This window comes from Canis lupus, chromosome 2, assembly GCF_003254725.2.
Source record: "Canis lupus dingo isolate Sandy chromosome 2, ASM325472v2, whole genome shotgun sequence".
In the NCBI taxonomy this organism is placed as follows: Eukaryota; Metazoa; Chordata; class Mammalia; order Carnivora; family Canidae; genus Canis; species Canis lupus.
In genome coordinates this window covers 41,951,126-41,976,649 of record NC_064244.1, presented here as the reverse complement: position 1 = coordinate 41,976,649, position 25,524 = coordinate 41,951,126, and the positions used below count along the sequence as shown (strand labels likewise).

The following is a 25,524-nucleotide window of genomic DNA, read 5'->3' as shown; positions in this document are numbered from 1 at the left end:
CATATCAATGGGTGCTAAAACCTTATCTACTCCTACCTAAACATATTTGCATTTTGACCATGATTTGGCATAAGCCTACTATGTCATTCATTTATTTACTCAACTGCTTAATATACATTTCTTGAGTATCTGGCATTGGGGGTAAAGAGGATTAACAAGACAGGCCCCTTCTAAAACCCCTACAATTGTATGAAATATGCTATGTGTGAGTGTGTGAATATGTTAGCATACATTTTTCTGAAAAAGTCATCCATGAGTTTCTTCAATTCCTCAGTGAGGATCGGTAACAACCTCTAAAAAATGGAAGAACCGTGCACCCTCTCTGTCCTTGTGGTTAGCAATACACTTCAGAAGTGGTGTGTCCTGCCCTTTACTTTGCAGAGAAGACTAGGTAATTCCAAATGTCAGCTGAAACCATGATTATGCTTGCCGCCTTTAGCCTTCGTGTTCATTTATGGCACAGCACCAGCATTATGCTCCCTTTACAGTTTTTCCACATGAATGAGTCTATTTCCTGGTGTCATTTATTCCTTTTCCCAAACTTCCTGCTTTTCTCTTGGACCACATGAGACCATGTTTAAAGCTATAGCACTTTAAAATAATAAAGCCTCTGTATTTGACCCAGATAACTAAGGCAGGAAAGATTGGAAACATTTGGCTCTTGAAGTGATTTGAAACTGGGCTTCTCCCCATCTCTCAGGTGCCTTGGTAGCTAGCTGGTGGTAGCCTCCTGTGGACCTATTGCCCTCATTCACCTCCCTCATCTGTCCATGAGACCCTGCAGAAGTTCAGTCCCCAGGCTTTTTCTTCCTCTCTGCCTCAAAAAGTCCATTACTTCAACTATCATTCTATCGAGAAGATTCTCAGATCTGATCTCTGGAGTTCTGGACTCATATTTCTGGCCTTTCTGGGCATCTCCACATCATTTCTCAGACACTTCAAACTGGACATGTCCAAACTCAGCCCATGGCCTTCCCTTCCCATCACATTCCTGTCCTCCTCATAGCCCAAGCCAAAAGCCTCTGCATGATAACACTCCTTCCTTATCACCTTTCATGTCTAGTTGGTTATTGAGATCCCTCAATTCTATCTGCTCAGCTTTCACATCTCTGTCATCTCCTCTCTATCCCCACCAGTACAGGTCAGGGTCACAGCAGGAAACATAGCCTATTCATGATGTGATAAATTGGGCAGAGATTTATGAAGAGGCTATTAACACACCATAGCAGGTTGCCACTAGGGCATCTGGGCCTAAGAGGGCATGGGAAGGGGGAGTTACAAAGACAGCAAAAGCTGGAGCTGTAGGAGAGGGCCCACGACAGTAGGTGTCGCCTTTGGTGGAATGACCAAACCATAGCTAGCATGGAAAAGACTGAACTATAAACACTCTTATCTCTGTCCTCCCACACCCATCTCCTGTCAGTGCCACTCAGAAGCCAAAGAGCAAGGGAGCCCATTTGATGCAATTTATACAGGTTAACGCTTGAAGAGCAGGATGGAAAAAGATGAAAGAGTAAACCTGGAAGAGCATATTCTGCTGTACAATATGGGGATCATAGGAGTATCTACCCCACAGGGTTGTTGTCAAGATTAAATGAACTGGTAAGTGAAAATGCTTGGAACAGTGCCAGGCACACGATGTTCACTTAGGGAAGGTAGCTGTCCCCATTATTCCTTGGAGTATCTTCTTATCAGAGAAAAAGAAATACAGTGACAATGTTGTATAAGTGAGAGCTGGGTATGGAGACAAGTTGCCTGGAAAACTCAATACAGAGGGCATTTGGGAGCAAAAGGATAAGGGGCTGGAGTTCTGGAGTGTGTGACACTTCAGCCCCCAGGCGAAACTGCTGAGTGGGTTATTGGCAGGTGCAGAGGTCCCAGGAAGCCACCCGGGTTTCTGTGTGCCACTTCCACATGGCTGCTCCGAGGGTCAGGCGGAGAGGGAAGAGGACAAGGAATGAGGAGATGGGTTTTGTTTCTTCTATCTGTCCTTAATGCTCACTCTTCCACTCAAAGGGAGAATCGTCACAGGGCATTTTGCCCTTTGAATCACCTTGGCAACCCGAATTCCTTTGCTTTTCCAGGAAATTGTAAACAGAATAAATTCATTGAACTGACAACTCTTTGCTTCTGTTTTCCTTCTCATATGGTTGGTAGCTTTTTAAGAGGTGTGTGTGTTGGCAATGCAGGTGGACGGCTCTTGATTGTTTCAAGTGTACTTTAGACTCCTTCGAAATGTTTAGGTAACAGCAGCTGAAAGAATTTTAGAAAAGTTGATAGAGCAAGCACAAAAGCTTGGATGTGTTCAGTGTAGCAGACTTCTGGTAAAAGGCATGCCAAAGAACTTCACCAATTGATCCAAATAATTTAAAAGTCATTAGGCAAAGGAAGGATGGAGGGTGGAAGCAGAAAGAGGGGCTGCGAGTGGAAAAGAAGGGAGAAGCTTGTGGGTAGGAACCGCTTAATGGGCATGGGACCAGTGAGCCCCATGCCCAAAGGGAGACCTGTACATGGGGTATAATGCTCTGTGGTCGCCATCTGGAAATTCTCATTAATTTTATCTTTGAATTTTTATTTCATGAGTAAAGTCGGATAGGACAATGGCACCATGGCCCACACAGTCCTGCCTCCCTCCCTCCTTAGGAAAATTCTCGGCCCACAGACAAGGGATCTGGGCACAAACCTGGCGAGGGCCAGCATCAAGCATGTGCCTGGTTGCAAGAGGGGCCCCAGGGACCCGTGAGGGTTTCGCTAGTGGTGAGACTCTCCGGCCCAAAGGAGCACAGCCCTAAATAACAAATAAAAATCACCGTGATGTGTCAAGAAAAACAAGGAAGGGAATAAGCTTGTTTCCTGGCATGTAAATAGGGGGCTCCAGAGGCACCTGGGTGGCCAAGTGGGTGAGTATTTCTGCCTTTGGCTCAGGTCATGATCGAGTTCCACATCAGGCTCCCCACAGGGAGCCTGCTTCTCCCTCTGCCTGTGTCTCTGCCTCTCTCTATGTGTCTCTCATGAATAAATAGAATGTTAAAAAAAATAGGGGCCCTCTCACATTTTCATTTTGTCCTGAGCCTCAGACATTTTATATCTGGCCCTGGTTGTAATGTTTAACACCCACTCGGCAGTCTTCCTACACCTCAAAGTTGAGAGCTGTGAGGGCTCCTGGCTCTTGGTCCTGCAAGAGGTTTCAGAACTGGTATCAGCTGCTGTCCCCTCATGCCCTGGAAGCACACCCCAGGGTTCACTGTGCAATGGCTCATTGTGAAGCCAGCAGCAAGCTGAGTAATGGGAAATCCGGAGAGCCAGAGAGCCAAGGGTACAAACAGAGGCAAGGGAGGGAAAGGAAGAAGAAAGGTGAAATACATAAGTGCTGTTCCATGGAATTGTGTAAAACTGACTCAAGTCCTAGAACACAACCCTGGGGTCACATAAACAGGGTAACACAGTGGGAAGAAGACCAACAGGAAATTTTACATGGAAAAATGTATCAGGAGGTAGCTGTTGAACAGCATTTGAAGCATGTCAGAATTGCAGCTTTGTAAAAATCCAACTATCTTGCCCAGGTCTCTGACCCTAGCACGTGGCCCAACACTCGGCTTCCAGAACAACAACCTGCTTCTCCTATTTCCTTAACTTGCTCTGCATGCCTCTGAGGGACCTCCATTCCACCCATGAGTCCTAGTGCATAGAGTTACAGGGTCTCTCTGTGGATTCACTGAGAAAATTAAAATGTTAGTGGATTATTTGGATTGTTTTATGATCTTCCCAGAGATATCAGGAGAATCTGAAAGATAAGACTACCTGTTGTGTGTTATAAAATGAGAATTTCTTTTACTCCTAAAGATTTATTGCCATCTTACATTGCAAATGTTCATGCAATGGTTTTGGGGGGTTTGTTGGGTTTTCCTTCAGGTCAATAAAAGATATTCCACACCAGTAATACACACAGATTTTACTCACCTATTTGGGCAAGTTGAAGAGATATAGGACATTCAGGGAAGAATTGGTGGCTTTTAAGGCTGGGACAGAGTGTAGATAGAAAAGCCTCCTTTCGGGATCCCTGGGTGGTGCAGCGGTTTGGCGCCTGCCTTTGGCCCAGGGCGTGATCCTGGAGACCCAGGATCGAGTCCCACATCGGGCTCCTGGTGCATGGAGCCTGCTTCTCCCTCTGCCTGTGTCTCTGACTCTCTCTCTCTCTCTCTCTCTCTCTGTGACTATCATAAATAAATAAAAAATTTTTTTAAAAGAAAGCCTCCTTTCAAAGATAAGATGAAAAGTTTGTTACAGATCTACACAGAGAGATAGACCCAGTTTATGTGGTTGTCTGAAGTTCTTTCTTTCACGTATTTGTTGATTTTTTTATTGATTAGCTACTAAATTATGATCCATCTCCTGTCACCAAAGATTTTTGAAGATTACATTTCATGTAATTTATAGGCATTTGACCATTACCAGGTCATCTTGTTCATCATTATGCCACCACTGAGTACTTATCATGGTCATTTTGTTAACATTAAAATTCAGTTCAGCTTCTCAGTGGTCAGCCTCTGGAGCAGTCAGGGAAGGAAAGTACAGAGATGTGATCAGCAAGCTACTGTGTAGGTAAACTCTGCGTGTGCCAGCTCCAATGTTGATCAACTATACCTGTATTTAACTTAAGTCCTCCTTAGTTGGTTAATCATAGAAGACAATTTAGCTCTTCTGGGAAACAAAGATCCCTGCAGTGACAAGAGACAAATGGGAATTTGTCAGAGGGTTTGATAAAATGTGGTTACTTCCTTTTTCTCTTTTGGATTTTTTCCCCCTTGTATTTTATCTCAACCTGCATAGACAGGGAGGAGTCCTGGGCTGTACATAATGAGCTTCCTTTGACCCCTCTTCTCCAGAGTGGAAATAGAATTCTGTGTTCGATCATCCTGAGCCACCACCAGGGTCCGTCCATAATCAACTATGATGACGAGAGTGGGAAGACGTGCGTGCACATCGCTGCAGCAGCGGGCTTCAGTGACATTATTAACGAGTTAGCAAGAGTGCCTGAATGTAACCTGCAGGCTCTGGATGTGGATGACAGGTACTCATGGCGACTCTAAAAGCGTTGGGGACTACCAGACCTCTTCTCCGAAAGTTAGTCTTAAGATAAAGAACATGGTTAAGGGGTTATCCTATATGACTATATCCTTACTGCTAGTAATGTTTACACATGTACTTGTGACAATAAAAACTACTCTATTTTAGTCAGGGCAGGAAAAATCATTGTTATGGAGAGACACGCTGTGACTGTACAGTATTGTCAGATTTTCCACTTTTTGCTAAACATTCTCAGAAGGCTTTCTGTATGTCAACTTCCTGCTATACGCACTTTTTTTTTTGGTTTTTTTTTTATACGCACTTTTATTCTTAACAGTAACTCTTATTTTTTTCTTCATTCCTGGATTATATCATAAAGTCAACAATTTCTTGTTATCCAGACAAGAGTATAATAGAGGTTTTGTATTCAGAACTAGATATGACTTTATCAAGGTTTTTTACCCAATCATTAAAAATATATCAGCATAGAAAAGGAGGGTGGATTCAGAAAGGGGAAGAGAGTTATCTCAGAGGTAGTTAGCAATTAGAGGAAGACTTGTACCCTTGTCCTCCAAACATAGAACTTTTCATCTAAATTGCTTTTCACCCATAATCAACTATTGGAGTTTTTCAATTATACTGTATATCTAATCTTAGTTTAGGTTAGGCATTGATTCAATGGAAATACAAGAATAATATAACAACAAACAAGACTATTGAAAATAAGTAAAAGGCTTACACACTACGTATGTTTTTTTTTTTAAACTCTCTTCTGTTGAGGTGCAAAATTAGCCACCTATTATTCCTAACTTTAGATAAACTCCAAGAAGCACCTCCTACTCCCTGATACCTGAAATCCTAATAACACAGGGGGAGAATCTTGTGTTGCTCATTAGTCTCAGGAGCTGGAGATGGTTAACCTGATGACTGTAATTAAAATTAAAGTATAGATCCTTGAAAGTAGACCTTTTCCTAACAGCAGATGTTGATCCTTAGCAGGTAAGACAGTAGCAAGACTAAAGTTACATGAAGAGAAAAGGTGAATAATCCAAAAAGAGTAAGAAAAAAAAAAAAAGCAACACATTTTTAAAAAGGAGGCCAGGTGAAAAGTTTGCCTAATTCAAAATACTTTTAGAACCAACTCTGAATGGGCTGTTTCCCATTCTGCATGATCACACACTTAGCAAAGAAAATCCCGTTCCACAAGCCTCAGGGAAGGAAGTAAGATCAAGGGGAGAGAAAAATAAAAATACAGAAGATAAGGTCCTAGGAGAGTTCAAATTGAAGTAAATCAAGAAGAATCTAGTTCCTACTCCAAAGCTCAGCTCACCAGTTGCCTGCACTGACAAATTCTGTCCTCCGTTTTGTTTCACGTTTCCTGCTTCATGCACCTGTGCCTTTACACTGAAACTGTGAGCTTGTCTTAGTAGTAGAATTCTTCAAAATTTTCATAGGTGTAAGTGCTTTGAGAATTTATAGTAACTGATTTCCTATCTTTTCTTTCTTAGTGGAGAGAAAGCACTTAAAGCAAAGAAAGAAAGAAAATAAGGCAATGGTAAAAAAGAGAGAGAGAGAGGAGTAGAGGGAAAATGTGGGGGCCCTAGTCCTCCTAGGTATTAAAGTACTTTGTAGATCTATGATGTTCAAAACATGGTGTAAATTAGCCTAAGATGGATGGCACAGCACACGAAACCCAGAAGTAGTGTAAATATCCCAAGTTTCATCAGCCCGTGAAGTCAGACTTGACTTTAATATCCAACCCATTCCATCTTCAGGAAATACAGTCTTTTATCAAGTTCTCCTCCCTACATAGTTCTGGGAATTCTCTAGGGAATGTTTACATGTCCTATAAATCATTTCTTAGCTATGGATACCTCAACCATTGCCGCATGCTTATACTCATCATTTTCTGCCATTCAGAGACTACCTCCTCAGCCATCTCTAATGAATTTCTTTGAATCATAAACTCCTACCCCTGAACCCTGAACTGTGATAGCTGAAACCAATCTGCTGTGTTTGCTGTGTTTCTTTATCTTTAAAGATAAAGAAAGGAATTATAGCCAAGATAATTTGAGATTGGATACTACAGATTGTCCACAAAGGCTCTATGTATACTAGTTAAGAATTACTCATATATTCCCCCTTGTTTCTCTGCAAAACAATTTAAGTTTCCCTCCTGTTCTTCTGGACCTCTTTTTTCCATGTTGGTAGTCAGAAGAATTAAAACAGTCTTCACAATTGTTGTGAAGAAATATTTCACACTGCTCCAAAGTGGGTTGTCATGTGTTAGTAAACCTGACAAAATTGATGTCCAGCCCTTCATCTACTGAATTTATTGGCAATATATCCTCTCAACAGGATGGCATAATCTGACTGGTGCCTCGTCCTGTTTCATAATAAATATTGTCTGGAGACCTCTCTCAAGGAGAGTGGAATGAATCACATCTGACACATATTCAAATAAGCACCGTGATTGATCACTATATTGAAAAAAAAAGACATGGTCCTAGTAAGTGTTCTCAAATTGCTGCCCATAGCGTAACCTGAGGAGAAGAATGCTTGATTGACCAGAGACACAATCCATACATCGGGGTGCTGGCCACAATGGGGACAAGGCTACTCTGCAAATATTAAGGACAGATAACCCCAACTGAGCCCTCATCTGTGCAGCCCCTTAGCTGCCTCCTGAGAGACTACTTGGCTGCCCTTCTTTCTGCCCAAGGTTGAGGCCCCAGCATAAAGCCAAGAGCTTTCCGTGCCCTCCTTTCCTGCCTCAGGATCAAGCCTTTCCCAGGACAATTTACAAATTACAGTATTTTCTCCCAGTCTCTTGCTTTCTTTTCCTGAGAAAATCCTGGTTTTACAATTTAATAAAGGCTTAGGTACTGATGAATATGTATCTACCTTCTGGCTGATGAAGGACTTTCTACACATAAAATTATGAAAGAAAAGTGAAGAGATAATTAAATGTGGTAATTTTTAAAAAACTTTTATGGAAAATCACTAAAACATTAAAAGTCAAGTAACAAATTAGAGAAAATATTTGCAAAAAGATCGATACCTTTAATTTCTAAAGAGCCTATATAAATTAGTAAGAAACACTAACAATCTAAAAGAAAAATAGCATTAAGAGACGGCATTAAGAGTCATTTCAGTGAGGAGACTCCAATGGCAAAAATATATTTCAAAAGTTCAGCCTTGCTATTAAAGAAATGCAAAAGAAAACAACACTGGAGTATCATTTTGCCTACCAGATTGGCAGAGATTTTTAAAGGTGATAATAACACTCAGTTGAGGGAAGGAATAGGGACACAGCTGGTAGGTGGATAAATTGAGTCAGTGTTCTTAGAAGACAGTTTGGCACTAAGAATAAAGAGCCTTAAAATTATCCATAGCCTTTGCCCCACTACTTCCTCTTCTAGGACATTCTCAGGAAGTCCAGAGAAGGCAAAAGGTCAAGGAATGCTTAGAGCTTAGAGGACAGGCTCCAATGAGGCTCCACCATCACCCCCAAAGCCCCGTCTAATACTTACCACCTTCACAGTGTAAATAGCAACATGTTTTGCAGGCCAGGCCCAGACTTTGAGTGGGAGCTGTCACTGGCTAAGCAACCTGGGCCATTTCTGTGCTCTGACCCTTGTGTTGTTCCCCTGTGGTGCCCCAGGACCCCTCTGCACTGGGCTGCAGCTGCAGGGAAGGCAGACTGTGTGCAGTCACTGTTGGAGCTGGGCATAGACAGCAACCTGCGAGACACCAAGGAGAGCACACCCCTGGCCTACGCCCTGTACTGCGGCCACGCAGCCTGCATCAGACTCCTCTCCCAAGAGAGCAGGTGAGTGTACCAGGAGGCACTCATTGTTTTCTTCCTCTCAGGGAATTTATAAAATCAGTTGACATTCTTTAACTTACTGATACACAAAGCCAGCACTAACTTAATATTGTGTTTGCCGTTGTCTAGTGTATCTAATGGGACATGTTCTCTCTACCTTGTGGAGCAAAATGGTAGTAGTGAGCCCAAATCCATCAGCCTAACGTCCACTGGACTTTCATTTCTGCTTTCTGTTTTCTTCTTCTTTTCTTCTTCCCTTTATGCCATGTTCTCTTAATCTTTTTTCCTTTTTTTCCATAATCAACAATTCTCAAACTTTTTATGCTCAGTGCTGTTTTACACTTTCAGAACTCACGAAACCCAAAGTGCTTCTGTGTATGTGAGCTACCCCTATCAATATTTATGGCATTAGAAGTTAAAACAAAATTTTAATAAAATATTTAATTAGTTATTCCTTTAAAGCAACAATAACCCATGACATTTACATGTTGACACAAGTACCATAGTTTTAGTTAAGAATAACCTATTCTCTGAAACCAAAAAAAGTTGTAATGAGAAGAACAGCATAGCTCTACATTATTTTTGCAAATCTCTTTGATATCTTCATAGGAACCTACTACAATAAATACAGCTGAATTCTCACATCTGCTCTTGCATTCAGTCTGTTGCAATACATTATTTTGATGGAAGTGTTTGAAAAAATCTTGCTTTGCATAGACATGTAGTTGGAGAAGGGAATATTTCAGTAACATTTTCAGATTATTATGAATACGTTTCCTTTGATATTACACCAAAACTTGACAAGTGTTAATTTCCTAAAAGTTAGTTGCAATGTGGACTATCAGCATATCAATGAACTTTTTTTACCCTGTTGTATTAAAATCAATTGGTCTATTGCACTTTATTTCTTTTAAGATTTTATTTATTTATTCATGAGAGACACAGAAAGGAGGCAGAGACATAGGCAGAGGGAGAAGCAGGCTCCATGTACGGAGCCCGATGTGGGACTTGATCCTGGGACTCCAGGATCACGCCCTGAGTCAAAGGCAGACACTCAACCACTGAGCCACCCAGGCATCCCAGTCTATTGCACTTTAAATGAGTTTCATACCTGTGCATAATCATTCGGAAAATACTGGTTCATTCAGTTATGAATATTTTCCAAATGACACATCTCATTATACAATTTCTTAAAATTGCATTTGCTAATATCACCACTGATCCTATCAGAAAAGCCTTTATGTATCAGGAAGTAGTCAAGCTTATGGTATACAGGTTTTTCAAACTTTTAATTTTGCTTGAGAACTGGACTTTTGTCATTGGCAGCAGTTACTGTCAATTGTTTACCTTGAAATGACAGGTTTATTTTATTCATTTTCGTGAAAATTTCTGCAAATATCTAACTTTAACCAAATTACCATAGTTTGTCTGTGAGTCATAAAAATTGTGTTCTGTGGGGAAAAAAATGTCTGAGTTAGCTGGCAACTCAAACAATTACACAAGTGTTTTGCCTGAAGACAACTGTCAACCCTCATTATATAGTGGAAGTGCTTATGAGTATTTCCTGTTTTGTCAAAAAATGTATACTCAAAGGTTAATATTTAACAAAATTAATAACATTTACTGGGCATTAATAAGTCAGATGACAATTTTTTAAATGTAAGTCCATTGATGCTGCTATCGTGATTTGTACCAAGGGGCCATATTCACCCCACTATCTCTATTGTACCCTTAGAGCAAAAAGCAGCACAGTGAAAAAGACATCTTGATATTATTGTTATTAATATAGTTTTAACCTCATGGAACCGCTGAACACCGTTAGGGGCCCCACCTGCAGGGTTCAATGGGCCACACTCTGAGAACCCACTGGCCTAAATCACAATGTGTAACAGAAGGATGAGAGATTGTAGAAGTACTCAAGTAGGATTAAATCACACCAGGGCATATCCTATACAGGTCAACTTGAAAGAATGTTAGAGATTCCCCTGGGGCTCTCTGGTAGTATCAGGGATTCAGAAGTTGTGTTCAGTAGTTCAGAAAGCCTATTGAAAGGTGAAAGAAGGAAGATAAAAATACATCACGGAAATACATCACTGAATCTTATTCAGTTACACACTGTGTGGCCTGTGAAGAACAACATTAATTATAGGCCGTCAAGTGGTGATGTTTTTCAAATTACAGATGACAATATCTCACTCCGAAGAGGAATGTTGCAATCTGGCTTTTAGGACGCGCACATGGGTCAGGTTTCATCAGGTTTCATCATTAACTCGTTACCACAGAAAGCAAAGTCAATTTTGGCCTCAAAAGGGAATAACAGAATTTTCCAAGGAACAAAAACAGAATGGTGCCTCAGGGAAACTCTCCACACAAGAGGAGCTAGCCGGACAACTGCTGACCTTTATTTCTTTAGAATTTGCCTGCCCATTGGGCACTGCTCGCTTTTCTTGCGCTGCCACGCCCGATCTCTGGCATACACACTTCCTCTTGTGCAGCTGAAGCCCAGACTGAAGCTTCTTCCCTTGGTTTCCTTTAGTACAATTTTTTTTAAAAGCATTTTTTTCAATGGGAGATTTAGTAAAAATTAAAAGGGAAGTGAAGAACATTCAAGTAGCAAAAAATAGGCCGGCTTCCCGACGTAGATAATGTCCGAGCTCTGCCGGGATCTGCTGGGATCTCTTTCAGAGAAAGCCTGAAACCACACATCCCCCACCTCTACAAGCACCACCCTACTTCTAGTTGAAGCCTCACCTCACTCTTGGCCTTCATCTCTGTGACATAATAAAACTTACAGGCCTACTGACTGTCCTTGAGAAGTGAGAACAGTGTTTTAAGCTATTTTAGTTTAGTTTACTAAACCCTTGGTGAAAATAGATTATCTAGAGGTAAATTTTGAAAGGACAGCTCCTGTGGGGCCAAGAGGGATCTAAGAAATAGTCTACCTGGACAAAGAGTTGACCATAGCAAGGAAGGGAGTCACAAAGGGTGTTGGAAGTTCCTCTACATCCTTTGACTTGAGACAGCTTTGGGGTGTCTTTGGATGACCTCAGACAACCTTCTCAAGCAGATAGAACACAAGGAAGTCTTTTTTTAGGGGAGGGAGAGGTTGGGGATCGTCTCCATTTCCTATCCTCTCATAGCATCCTTGTTATTTTATATTCCCATAGGACAGAGCCTACTCGACCCCTTCCTTCCCAGAACAGCAGACCCCAGAAGAAGGAGGGACGATTCAGCATGCTCAACCAAATCTTCTGCAAAAACAAAAAGGAAGAGCAGGGGGCCTATCACAAGGATCCCAGCAAGGACCGACCTAGAGGAGAGCGCACCTCGGAAGTCGATGACATCATCACCACCTTTGACAGCATCGTGGATACCAACTGCCAAGAAGAGCCTGGTGACCAGGTGGCTATGATTGACTTTAAGAAGCGGACCTCAGACAATTCAAAATATCTCTTGCCAGAAAAGAAGCCTGTGGCCCATAAGGGGCTTCCACCAATCAGAACGCAGAGCCTCCCACCCATCACCCTGGGCAATAACTTCCTGACGGCTTCCCAGGGGGCCACTTCCCATGCCGGCCTGAGCTCCGGTACCCATCATATGGCCCATCGATCTCAGAAAAGCCGAAGTGAGCAGGACTTACTGCATAACAGAACTGGCTGCCAAGCATTGCTAGATAACCCCTGGAGAGGTGATTCCAACCAGGTGTTCTGCAAGGCTTGGACTGTTTCTTCTTCTGATAAGCTGCTGGACAGATTGCTCACCAGCAGGTCTGGGCACCAGGAGGGCTTGGGGCTGCCCCATCTTCCTCATCTACACAATCCTTCATCAGGTATTGTCCTTGCTTCCTTCTCTCATTCTGGGCAGGCTCTGTATGAGAAATGTTTCATAGGGTTCTAGATGAGGAACTGGAGCGGCAGTAGCCCAGAGGGCAGGGCCAGAACAAAATGGATGATTAAGGCCCATTATTTCCCTTGAATCTAGTGGATTCAAGATCTCCAGCCTGTGGAAACATTCGGCTTTTCCACCCTGAAAGCAATCATCAAGTTAAAGTATGTGCCTTCTCATCTACCTAGCAAATATGTGCAGTGACTGGCAGATTAGCGCAGGAACATTGGTATTTCCGGTAGCAAAGATTCTTAACCGGGGTAAGTGGCAATATGAGAAAGGGTCAAAATGTTTATGTGATGGCTTGTTTTTAAAATCAGGTGTTCAATCCCTACTCCAAACATACCGAAACAAAATCTTGGTGAGGGAGACAGGAGAATGGCAATGCCTTCTATGTATATGCGTAGGAAGGAAATATATTCACACATTAATGGTTCGAGTTTCCACACATTCCAAAGGCTTACACTACATTTCTCCCTCCTGTTTCTTCTCCCAGATACACAGCGCCGCCACTCATCCAAATCTACTGATGTTATTTTTTATTTATTCTTCCAGTGATGTTTTATGCACATGTATGTACACACACACACACACACTCACATGAAATATATATACACCAACAAATATCCCCCATTTAAAATAAATGTATCTCACTAAAGAATTTGTTTTTATACACATACAAGCAATATATATGTATCTGATTCCCCCTTTTTAAATAAATGTATCACACTAAAACTTGTTTTTCATTTTTTAAATGTCCCACAGGTAGTTCTGATGCACCCCAGAGAATGGGAACTATTGTTCTAAAACAGAGGTTACAAAACAGCTTCCAGAATCAGTTCATTACCATAGTATCTTGTTTTGTCTTCAAGCGAGTTAATTGCTAATATTTAAAAATCATGAAGTTTTACAAAAAAATGGAAGATTCAGCTTCTCTTGAGAAATTAAAACTCCTGGCAGCACTGAACCCAAATTCTACTTGGTAATAATGGACTGGTTAGGAATAACCACAGCCCCCTTGACGCCAGTTGGACATCACGGTCCCCAGGTCAACGCCATCCACAACACTTTCCAGTGTCTCTCTGTGTCATGTCAGTTGTTTGTGATCAATGTGTTTCTGTTGTTTTTCTTATGGTAGGGTTAAGGGGGGGGGGGAATGATGTATCTTGAACCCCTATTTCTGTCAAACACAGAATGAAAGACCAAGAGAGCTATGTGTATGGTAAGAAGTGGAGGAGGAATATATGTATTTGAAAAGGTAGAGTATTCCTTCCTGTTTAAAACAGCATGAATCTGGCTCTCTTCCCCCATTTCTGTTTGCCTGGTGTCTGAAACATGTGAGTATGGCTCCCCGCGTATAAATTTATATGTATTTAAGCACAGGATAAATATGGATAAGCACAGGAAGGCTATTTCCCGGTGTCTGAGAATAACTCCACCCAACATTTACTTCCCCCGCAAAGCACTAAAGTGTGTGGTCAGTGGCATAGGTAGTGTTTTTGCTTTTATTCAACAGAAGGATAAAGGAAGGAAAGATATTAATCTTCTTTTTTTTTTTTTTAATTTTAGTGGCCTCCAGGGCCTCAAAGCAGTCTTCTTTCTGGATTTGGTCCTGTCCTGGCTAATACCTTCTCTTCTGAAAATCTTTTGAAATTTGTGAAAATCTCCTTCTTTTTCTTTTCCCAAAACAGTCTTAGTCTGTCTCTTCTCCATCAGTTACGATTGAGTTCAGCTGCCTATGACAGAAAGCAAAGCAACAATGGCTCGAACAACATTGAAATTCAGTGCTGCTGTAGGAAAGAAGTCTGAAGTAGGTAGTTCCCAGGTGCTTGGTAGCTCCAGCATCACCAAAGACTTAGGTTCCTTCCATTTGTGTGCTCCACAGCTCACCATATGATAACATTGTTCAGCTTAGTTCACAGTGCATTATGGCTAACAGACAAGGAGGAAAGGAGCACAGAGAGGCCAAAAAAATGGATATGCCCCAGCTGAGTCAGCTCCCATTAAGATGTCATCTCCACTAAGTACCCATGTCTCTCTTACATCTCATTGGCCAGAACTCTAGTCACATGGTCATGCCTCACTACAAGGGAGACTGTGAATTGTAGTATTTTAAATCTCAGCACATAGCTGTCCCTCAAAAATTGAATTTTTGTTTCTAAGAGAGAAGAATTTTTGTTTCTAAGAGAGTAGATATTGGATGAAGAACTAGTACGCTCTGTCACTGGAACCATCTAAACTTGCTATATTACTGGAAATAAAAGGAAACTCAATAAACTTGCTTCATTTGAAATTTTGCTTCATTTGCCAGTGAAATAATTTGAATAGTCAGTCCTGGGGTGGCAGAAAAGAAGAAGCAAAATTCTCCAAGAAAACCTTGAATAATTAGCTGTGGCACATCAAAGCATTTCTTTTTCCAACCAATGTTTTTAAGCGCTGATAATAACTAGGAGCCATCCTAGGCAACTGAGTTGTGATAAGATAAATCTCCCAAGAATCTTCAGCCTATAAATGAACTTTTTAAAGATATAGATTTGCTCGAATGATTCTGCAACTGACTTTAAAGCAACTTTCTTCTCATGTTTAGATACAAGATTATAGGGTCTTTAAATAGAGAGGACTTTAGCAATCCAGTCATTCATTAAATGGTTAGAGGGTCTTTGGAATCTGTCAAGACGCAGAATCATCCAGCGGTTAAGACACCGGGATTCAGATTCTGGCTCTCCCACTTATTTGCTGTTGCTTAATCTCTCTGGGTTTTTGTTTCTTCACCTGAAAAAAAAACTGAGAGGAAATATCTAACTCATAGGATTGTGAGTTGCCGTTAAGATTTAAAGAGGTGATACATGCAGAGTACTTAGAACAGTGGTTCGAACACAATGTTATACACATACAAAAGTTTTGTTTTTTTTTTTTTTAAAGAACCATGTGCCAGGCTGTATGCTTTAGACAGAAACTAGAAGTGACCTTGCTTTAAAGACGAAATTTAAGTACCTGTTGCTAGTCAACTGCTTGCTTGCTCTCACATCTCCTCTTTTCCCCCCAGGTCCATTCTGTCTCTAAGGAAACGACACTTCTTAGGCTCCCTTGCAGCTGCTTCCAGGTACTTTAGGCCAAGTACCAGGAGGCACTTGGCAGAAGAGGAAGAGTAGGAGAACGAAGGAAAGCTGTGTAGTTGTACACAGTGTCCCTCTGCTTCTTCTGGAAGCCCCAACAGTGCTTCTAACTCCTCCCACTTCTTCACACAGCTGCTCACTGTGGCTCTGGCTTTTACTAGCTTGTAGGCCTTCATAACACCATCTCTTCCTCTTATCTCTCCAGCCTAGGGGTGGTTGCCTTTTTTTTTTTTTTTTTTTTTTTTTTTTTTGCAACAGCTAATCTCTGGATTGTCCTACTCTCTCTTAGTTTTGGCTTCTTAGCTTTTCTATCACAAATATATGTAGGGAATTCCCTCTGTTTGAAAGACCAAGAGAGGTCTCTTTTTTTCTTGGATGAGCCCTGATTGATAAAGCAAGACATGTCGTCTCTCTGAGCCAGTTTCTTACTCACGCAGAGGCTGGGGCCATTATGTCTCATGAGGCCCTTTTCAGTTATAATTCACATGGCCTAGAATAGTTAAAATGGTTTACTCAAAGTCTTACAACTAATTAGTGACATTCTCAGCACTCCAACCCACATCCCCTAAATAGCAAGGTATCACTGTGGCAATGTGTTTCTCTCCTTAAATCTCAAAGTCAAGTTTGTTAGTATACTTACCAATTACCCACACTGCAATTTTCTTAGAAATGACATTGTCCTTCCCAAAACAAAAAGATTTCCCTGCCTTATAGATTTTATTTTTGTGGACATTTTTAACCCAATTTGAAATGTTTTTAGAACTACTGAGGCTTCTGGACTACAATTAGGAGGGTTCATTTAAGTGGTTTAAGTTGTTAGTCTAGCAGATTTCTAGATTGAGCGCCCATATTTGATATGGAAGTATAATACGGTAAAGCAATTAGATACTGCAAATCATACCACAGCACTGCTGGTCTGAACTTGGATAGTCCCTTTAGCAGTGGATTTTCTCTTTTCCTGCCCTGGGTTTAGTAGAAATAATAGGGCTAGCAGTACTACTGTTTGAATTCCTGGCAGCCAATATCCTGTGCTTACATCAGCAACCCTGAACATTTAGCCGTAATGATTATTGCTTAACATTCATTGAGACCTGTCAGTGGGCTAGATGGAGAGATGCGGGATGAGGCACTTAACCTAATGAGGAAATTTGGAGCACATCAGCTTAATTCATTGCGAGCAGCTTTCAGAGAAAATGGAACAGAAAGCTCTGTGGTGTTTGCAACCAGCCTGGTTATTTTCAAGCCATCACAAAAGTAAGAAAGTGCTCGCTTCCCTTCTTCCTCAAGAGAGAACTCCCTTCTCCCCAATTTGCTAGACTATCCCAGCAGCAATGTGCTCTCCTTCCTGTGTAGGTCTGATCCTGTGACCCCTCTGATTAAACTCATCAGAGGTGCTACATCTTTTCCAGGACAAAGACCAGACTCCTGAGCTGATAAACAAAATGCTCCCACATGGCTGGGCCTCAAAATGCTCCCAGCATGGCTGGGCTCCATTCTCAGCATCTGGGCCTTACATCTCCAATCCTTTCCCCCATCCCCTTGAACACTTCCTTGAATATGTCTCAGGGCCCCAACACCCCATACCTTTCGCTCTATGGCATCAGTGCCCGTGTTATTTTTACCTTCTGTCTACTGTGTGCTTGGCAGATTTGTACAATCTTTTGAGAACCAGCTCAAAAGCCACCTTGCCTGGAAGTCCCCCTGACTTCTCTAGGAGCTGAGACTCTTTCTTACTGTGAACCATAGAATGGCTCCACTTGCTGAGCCTCCTGAGAGGCAGATAACAAAGCGCGTACTTCCCTTTTGCCAGCACTGCTGGAGAGGAGTTTTTAATCCCTATTCTGGAAATGAGGAAATTGAGGCATAGAGAGATTATACCACCTGCTTAAGGTCACAGAGCTGGGCAGGAAGTGATGAAGCAGAAGTTCGAGTGCTGTGGGATTCAAGACACACCTCTCCACATCCCTTTCCTATGTGATACCCTCACACCACTGCTCTTAGGCTTCAAAATAGAAGTTAACCTGTTTTTCCTCCAACATACAGTTATCCCTTCCTGAGCACCTTGCCTTGTCCTCTTTGCGCTCTAGGCTCAGGAATACGGTGATACACAATAGATGAATGCTGAATTTATTTAATTGCTTGACTGAATTCCATTGTTGAACTGTGAAAACCCTTCCGCCTTTGAATCTAGGACAGTGGTCCTTGATCCTATCCTGATGGGCTGACACTCCCTGAGATGCCTGCAGCACACATAACAGAGCTTTGGGCTGCGCACAGATCCACCTTGTCCTTCAAAACTGAGCCCAATGCCAGTGCAGAATGAAGTTGGGCTCTCCTCCCATCTCCCAAATCACCACCCACCCCTTTCTGCCCATGTCTCATCTTGTCAAAATTGCTTTGACTGCTAGGGAGGCAGGATGAGTTTTATGTCAGACCAAAGTTGGAGCCCAAGCTCTGTCACTTTCCATTATGTAACCTTGAGCACATTTGAGAACTCTTCCAAGCCAGTGTCTTCATTTGCATAATGTGGATGATAATGGCATCTATGTCACAAGGAAAAGTGATTGTTAAGATTAAATGAAATTATGCCCATAGCATCCAGCCCAGTCCCTACAATAGTAAGTTCTCAGTAAACTTTAGCCATAATTATCATTATCTCATTTCTTGGTTTTGCAAATTTCTGCTCAAATGTTCATGGATAAATAAGGTATGAGTTGATATGGGTACTTACTGTAATTACTTACTGTTATTCTACTCAGGGATGTTTTCTTTTTAAATAGTAGCTTATGAGGTTATTTGACCTTTAGAATACAAAGGAATAAAAACATAATATCCACCAGAGAGACTGTAAATTTTGCTCAATTTTCATCAAATGGCAATGCTCAGAGGGCTGCCCTTATAATGCCCTATGCAGATAGACAGTGGATCTTGGCTAATCTTTTTTTCTCCCTTATTCTAAGGACTGTCTGGCCCAAGCAGAAGAATTAAGCCTATCAGCAGTTCCTATAGTTGTTCTGATTCTTACAAAATTATGAGGCAAAAGATCAAATGAATACTTTCCCCACTCTCTGGGAGATTGTGTTAAACACTCCACAGAATAAAACTGTCATAATAACTAATGTTTATTAGGTGTTCACCTTGTAAGCTAAATGCTTTACATTTGGTCTCTTATTTAATTTTTATGACAAGTGAAAAGGACAGATACAATTACTTTCACCATTTTGTATTTCAGGAAATTGAGGTTTAGAGAGGGAGCATCTCTTACCCAAGTTGGCAGACAAGTCTACTCCTGTCCCAGGAGTTGACCAAATGGTCAACTATTTAAAGGGACATAAATAACTTGGGTATTCCTTTCTATTTTCAGACATTTAGGTCTATCTCTTGTAATTGGTGGTATATTGATAAATATTTAACCGCTGACTCAGTGCTTGCTGATTTCCATGGTGTAAATACTTCTATGACCGACGCCAAGCCACCACTGTGATGTCAAGAGCTCACTAAATTCCTGAAATTTTAACCATCAGTTCCCAAGAGCCAGTACACATGGCTCCAGCATAGCACTGCTTATAGCCTAAATTAGAGAATAGCCACATGCCAGGTGACTTCACCCAGATCCCATCTTCTAGGTCAATGATACTCAATCCTACAGCACATTAGAATACCTTGGGAAGTGATAAAAATCTGATGCCCTATTCCAGCCCCAGAGATTCTCTTTTAATTGATCTGGAGTTTGGCTGGGCTACAGTGTTTTTTTTAAACTCCTGAGATAATTCAATTCCTATGTGCAACCAGCATTGAAAAACACTGATCGAGAAGAATATATCCTACTTATGTGTCATTCACCACAGATTTGACTGATATATTTTATTGTATACCCTATTTTACTTTTTCAAACTTTTAAGTTGGTTTTTTTAAAGATTTTATTTATTCATGAGAGACACAGAGAGAAGATAGAGACACAGGCAGAGGGAGAAGCAGGCTCCTTGCAGGGAGCCCGATGTGGGACTCGATTCCGAACTCCGGGATCATGCCCTGAGCCGAAGGCAGATGCTCAGCCCCTGAGCCACCCAGGCATCCCTCAAACTTTTAAGTTTTATAGAGTGAGTGGCCAACTGTGCTTGTTTATAAAATTTTATTTCAACTCATTTATTCAAGAAATGACTTCCGATGTCTTTTTATTTCATTAAAACAGTGACTGGTATATAATAGAAACTCAAAGAAGTGTAGCTATTATGATTTTTGTTGTTGTTAGCATCTTAAACTGAGTGATCTCTAACAACTTTATGATTCTCTTATCCACTGGATTTTATAATTTGCACTTGGTTATGCTCAGATAATTGACACAATTTTGTTTGTCCCTAGGACAAAATTTTCAGCATGTCTCCCCAAATAGACCCCAGATCAGGGATCTTCCTTTCACCCGGAACAACCTAGCTCCCCTACCAGACCAAAAATGTAAGTATTATGAATCTTCTTCAGCTTCCTTTGCAAGTTAACATGTCTAGACACAACTAACTGTTATTTCAGTTTACTTTCATTTTTCAAGGGAACATCAGGCGCCAAAACTTGTAAATTACAGGAAAATAGAATAGAGACAGTCTTTAAAGTTTTGTCCAACTTGGTAATGCTTGTTTAGGGTAAAAAAAAAAAATACTCCCTCCCTTGAGGAATTTTTGTGTTTGGATTATAAAAACAATAACCAATGTTTATTTTGTTATGTTCTATTTAATGTGTGTAAGAAAGTGCTTTAAAATTTTTTCTCTTAAGATTGGTCTTTTGACGTTGGTTTCCTGACTATGATGAACAGGTACAAATATGTGTCATCCCTCTACTCAGAGGCTATGCATCCCTAAACGGAAAGGAATAATTATGTAGATGCTGTTCACCCATGTTACTTTTGACATTATTGATTTATTAAATAATATTTTGTACAAAAATTTCTCACAACATAAAATATTAAATATATTCTATTAGTCAGTGATCTTTAAGTTTGAGTGTACTTCAAGTATTACCTGGGGTGATTGTTATAAAGTAGATTTCTGGGCTCCACACCCAGAAATTCCGAGTTTGCATATCCTCATATCTGTGCTAGGAGGCAGATTTTATTATTATTTCCATTGTACAGATGAGAAAACTGATCTCACAGAGGTTGCATGATTTGCCCAGCATTACTTGGGTAGTAAGTAGCAGAGCCAGGAGCAAAACTATAAGACACTGAGTCAGCTGCCTCATGGAAACAAGCAATTCTTACTGGATTCTAATTTCCTTCCATCCTTCTCTTTCTATCCCAGCCCTGTCATTTATAACATGTATGTAAGCATGCACATACTCTCTCATTCTCTCTCTCTCTCTCTCTCTCTCTCTCTCTCTCTCCATATCCCCTTAATTGCAGAGGTTGAATGATTTAGGAGCTGCCTGGTTTCAGACAAGTTTCTTAACCTTCAGTTTCCTCCCTTAGCCTATAAGAACAGTGCCAGCCTAAAAAGGTTGTTTGAAGGATTACATGGTAATATATGGAAATATATTTATACATCCAATATAGGTAATATATGGAAAACACTGGCAACTGTTTGCACAGAATAAATACCCAGTATGTCTTTTCAGCCCCAGGCTGTAGTGTGGAAGGGACCAATCAAGAGTTCTAGGATTTCTTAGGTAAAAACAGTGAATCACAGGGTCTTAGTATAACCCTGTCATTTTGCAAATAAGGAAAGGGAGAGATGCAGATTTATTTCCAAACTCACACAAGGAATTAGTAGCAAAAAACAAAATCTCTTCCTTAACAGATCCATTCCTCTGCTTTTACTGATTTGTATAAAGTGAGAGTTTGGGATGGTGTGAATTCAATCACTGATGAAATTCAAGCCCGACCCTGTCTTTAAGCAGAAATGACTCACAAAGTTATCTAATGAAGTAGTTTCTCAGCCTTGAATCCTGGTGGGGTTTGGAGAAGCCAGAGAGGGGATTTTCATAGGCAGAGCCCAGGAGCTTTGCTCTTCACAACTAAATTTAAGGAGAGAAGGGAAGATAAAGATCTTTGATCAACTTTAGCTCTATGAAAAAGAAATGCGAAGGTACACAGGGCTTTTCCTAAAAGAAACTCAATTGCCTTTTGAGGATCGCATAAAAAGGCAGTACAGATGTCTTGGGGCTCATTTAGAGCACTGTGCTGACTTGGCCATCAACAGCTACTCCACCCCAGGAAAAGAGAGCTGTGCCAGGCAAGCATAGTCCAATCATGTTTTGATCAAACTTGGCCCCGTCTTGTATTTGTGCGTATTTGACATCCTGATGACATGTGATAAGCCTGAGTAGATACAGACACAACTTTTTCCTGCAGCTGAGCTCTCACCAAGACAAGCTCCGTAGAAATGCCTCCACTCCTTTAGAGATAACATCATTCTCCCAACACCATTCCTCCTGGGACTCTGAGAGAAGCAACCCTTGAAAGGCTTTCATTCTGTTCTTTCTCCCCAGTTCTATCTGGAGGACCTCTGCGGACAAACCGAGTGCTTCCTGCTATTCCAAGCCAACGGGGGCAGAGCATGCCAGCTGAAGACAGTGAAAACTTTGCCAATCCCACCAATGAAGAAAATTAACTGTGGGTCGCTGACTGTAAAAATATAGATTATATATATTTTCAACTGTCAAAGGATGAGAGTACTCTAGTTTGTGAGAACCAAGACTGATTTAGTAAATTGCATTATAGAAGCCATTCACGGTTTTATAACTCCTTATTCCAATGATATTTCCCAAATAAGCACTTAGAATCTTTGATTGTATATATATTTTAAGTCTGTGAGTTTCTGTAACGTCTCCATGCCAAAATAAAAAGTCAGGATTTGTTATCAGCAGGGAAACTCTGCTATGTTTGGTTTGCGTTGTGACATCAACAGAGGTTTTTGTCTTTGTTTTGTTTTGTTTTTCCTGAATGATTTTGTCTTAAAAAATGTATGCTTAGCTGAATAAAAAAAACAACAGAAAAGCATATTCCATACTTTCTCTTCACATTTATTATAATTCTACCCTAGGTTCATGAAACTTAAGTAAAATTAAAGTAGCAAATTCCTTTAATCAGTCACAGTTAATAGCTTTTAAATGTATAAGCTTCTGTAAAGTATTTTCCAACATCTTCTGATTCTGGCTACAGCCCAAATTATTTGCCAATGTTTATGTATCTTCTTTGTTATTTGATTATTTCCACTTATTGTCATTTCCAGATGTGGTTGTTCTAATAGTGAGAAGATCATGTAAGTTGGAAGCATCTACATCCTGGCCTAACAGAATGAGATAGGCATTTCTCATACATTCCTCAAATACTCTGTGTGTTTAATCATTCTTTTTTCTGTTTGAAATAATGGTCTCCGCCTACTCAAGACATTCCCAAACTTATGATGTAGTAAAGTTCAAAAGACTACTACTAACTGTAGATCTTAAGTCACTAAGATGTTTATGTGTTATTTGGACTGATTTAAATTTCAAGGCCTAGATGTATAAGATCATAGTCATTCTGTGTTATTTCTAAGCCTATATGTCATTCTGTAATTATCTCAAGTACAACACTTAGCATTTTGTATTAGCATTATTTGTTGAGAGAGATCAGACTGTGCCATTAACTAAATAGAAGCTCCTCTGAGCCCAAATCATAGTTCTTTGGCTTTGCACTTCCAGAAATGTGTACAGTGCCTGGCACATAACAGGCACTCAGTCTTTTTTTTTTTTTTTTCCAGGAAAGAAGGAAGGGAAGAAAGTAGGGATGTAGAGAGGAAGGTGGCAAGGTAGAGAGACATAGGAAGTGATAGTAAAGAGGTCCACAGTCTCATTTTGACAATGATAGTAGTCTGAATTAAAGATTATAGAAGAGAAAGCCCATGGCCAGTCATCCAAGCTAGACAGTAGCTGGTAGGGAGGACAAATCCTGGTGCAAATGGGAGAGCTCTCAGGACATAGATTCTGAGGGGTTTTCTGTTATGTTTTGTTTTGTTCTCTTTTCTTTTGTTTGTGCACTGCATATTTGAAAAATCATTCCCTGTGAGAATGATTTAGGTGAATCATTCATAATCATATTAATTAGGTGGTTCTATTATGTCACCTGGTTACTTCTGAATCTCTGTTCACCTGCAGGAGATACCTGGCCATCTACTGTTTGGCTTAATCAGGATAGGACAGCCTCTACTTCAATAATAAACAACCCCAAAAATCTCACCGGCTGACAGTTCTCATTCACAATACATGTCCCACACCAGCTGGCAGAGTTGGCTGATGTAGATTCTACTTCAGCATCCACCTCCTTGGTGACGAGAACAGAGGAAGTGCAAGGTAAGTCTCACACTACCTTTCACATTTCATTTGCCAAATCAAGTCGTATGGACATGCCTAAGTCCAAATGAGGTAAGCAAATGCAATCCTTCCATGGGCAGGAAAGGGGAGAATTGGAATATTTATGAATTATCCAAAAGATTACCACACTAACCAAAGCTCAGTCCCTAAGTGATCATTTAAGGTCCCTTTACCAAGTAGATAGCTAAGAGGCCAAAGCAATTAAAAAGACAAATAAGCAAACCATACCTGTTATAGCTAGGGGAAAAACCCACCATCCCCCAGCACTTGTACTTCTTTTCTTTTCTTTTTTTTTTTTTTTTAAGATTTATTTATTTTATTTTAGAGAGTGGGAGAGAGAGCACAGGGAGGAGGGACAGAGGGGGAGGGAGAGAGAGAGAGAAAAAAAAAATCATGAGCAGACTCTGCTGAGCAGGGAGCCTGATGTGGGGCTCAATCCCATGACCCTAAGATCATGACCTGAGCTGAAACCGAGTTGGACACTCAACCAACTAAGCCACTCAGGTGCCCCCACACATAGCGTTTTCTAGTGTTAGGCCTTTCCCCTGAAGTGGATTTAAGGATCTTTTGTTAGATATGAAGAAGTAATTTCTACCAATCACCACCTTTTAAAATTAGAGCAGTTACCCTTTTGCCACCAAGAAAAGTTGCTTGTTTGGGGTGGATTTATCCTCAAGCCAATATTTTACTGATGAAATCAGATATTAGGTAATCACTGATTTGTGCCCAACTTAAAAAAATGTCAAGCGAGTTTTTCTTCTAAAATGACAGTTCTCTTATTTGACCTCTTATATTCCCCTTCCCTGCTAAGAACATATCATTTATTTACACACGAATCATAACTTTTCATTCATTATTTCATCGGGACTATTACATCAATTTATATTCTCCAAGTACAGACAAGGAATCCAGGGCAAAGAAAGAAGTTAACTAATTTGCCTGAAGTCACACAGCTAATGGCAGTCTTTCTAGTCACATAGTCCACATACATAATTCCCATATCTTGTTTTCCTGTTCCACAAGTTTCAATGGTGTGATACACCTTTGGCAAAGTGTCACTTTCTGAATTTATTCATTCAGCCTAAAAGCTGTAGAGGCATAATGGAGCTAATATTAATATTTGTGGCAAGAGTCCACCAGTTCAGTAATTTGTGCTAACCAATTAGAGTTGTTGGAAGGTAGGGTTTCCCCCCCATTTTTCTTACTTCCTTTTGGTGATCACCTGGTGTAACACAGGTGTTCTTTCTCCCCATAAACACTAAACGCTAATGTTCTCATTTCATAGAT

At 40.7% G+C, this 25,524-nt stretch overlaps 1 protein-coding gene across 3 annotated transcripts in view; it reads left to right on the top strand.

The window, feature by feature from the left end:
- Window positions 1–24,099, top strand: part of ANKRD55 (ankyrin repeat domain 55) — a 568,067-nt gene extending 543,968 nt beyond the window's left edge. For all 3 annotated transcript variants that reach the window (XM_049102766.1, XM_035713541.2, XM_025447212.3), the window contains 5 exons: window positions 4,887–5,071; window positions 8,732–8,899; window positions 12,064–12,725; window positions 20,260–20,352; window positions 22,375–24,099. In XM_049102766.1, coding sequence (XP_048958723.1) covers window positions 4,887–5,071; window positions 8,732–8,899; window positions 12,064–12,725; window positions 20,260–20,352; window positions 22,375–22,496 — 1,230 coding nt within the window. In that variant the 3' untranslated portion in view covers window positions 22,497–24,099. The remainder of the gene's footprint in view (window positions 1–4,886; window positions 5,072–8,731; window positions 8,900–12,063; window positions 12,726–20,259; window positions 20,353–22,374) is intronic.
- The last annotated feature ends 1,425 nt before the right edge of the window (window positions 24,100–25,524 follow it).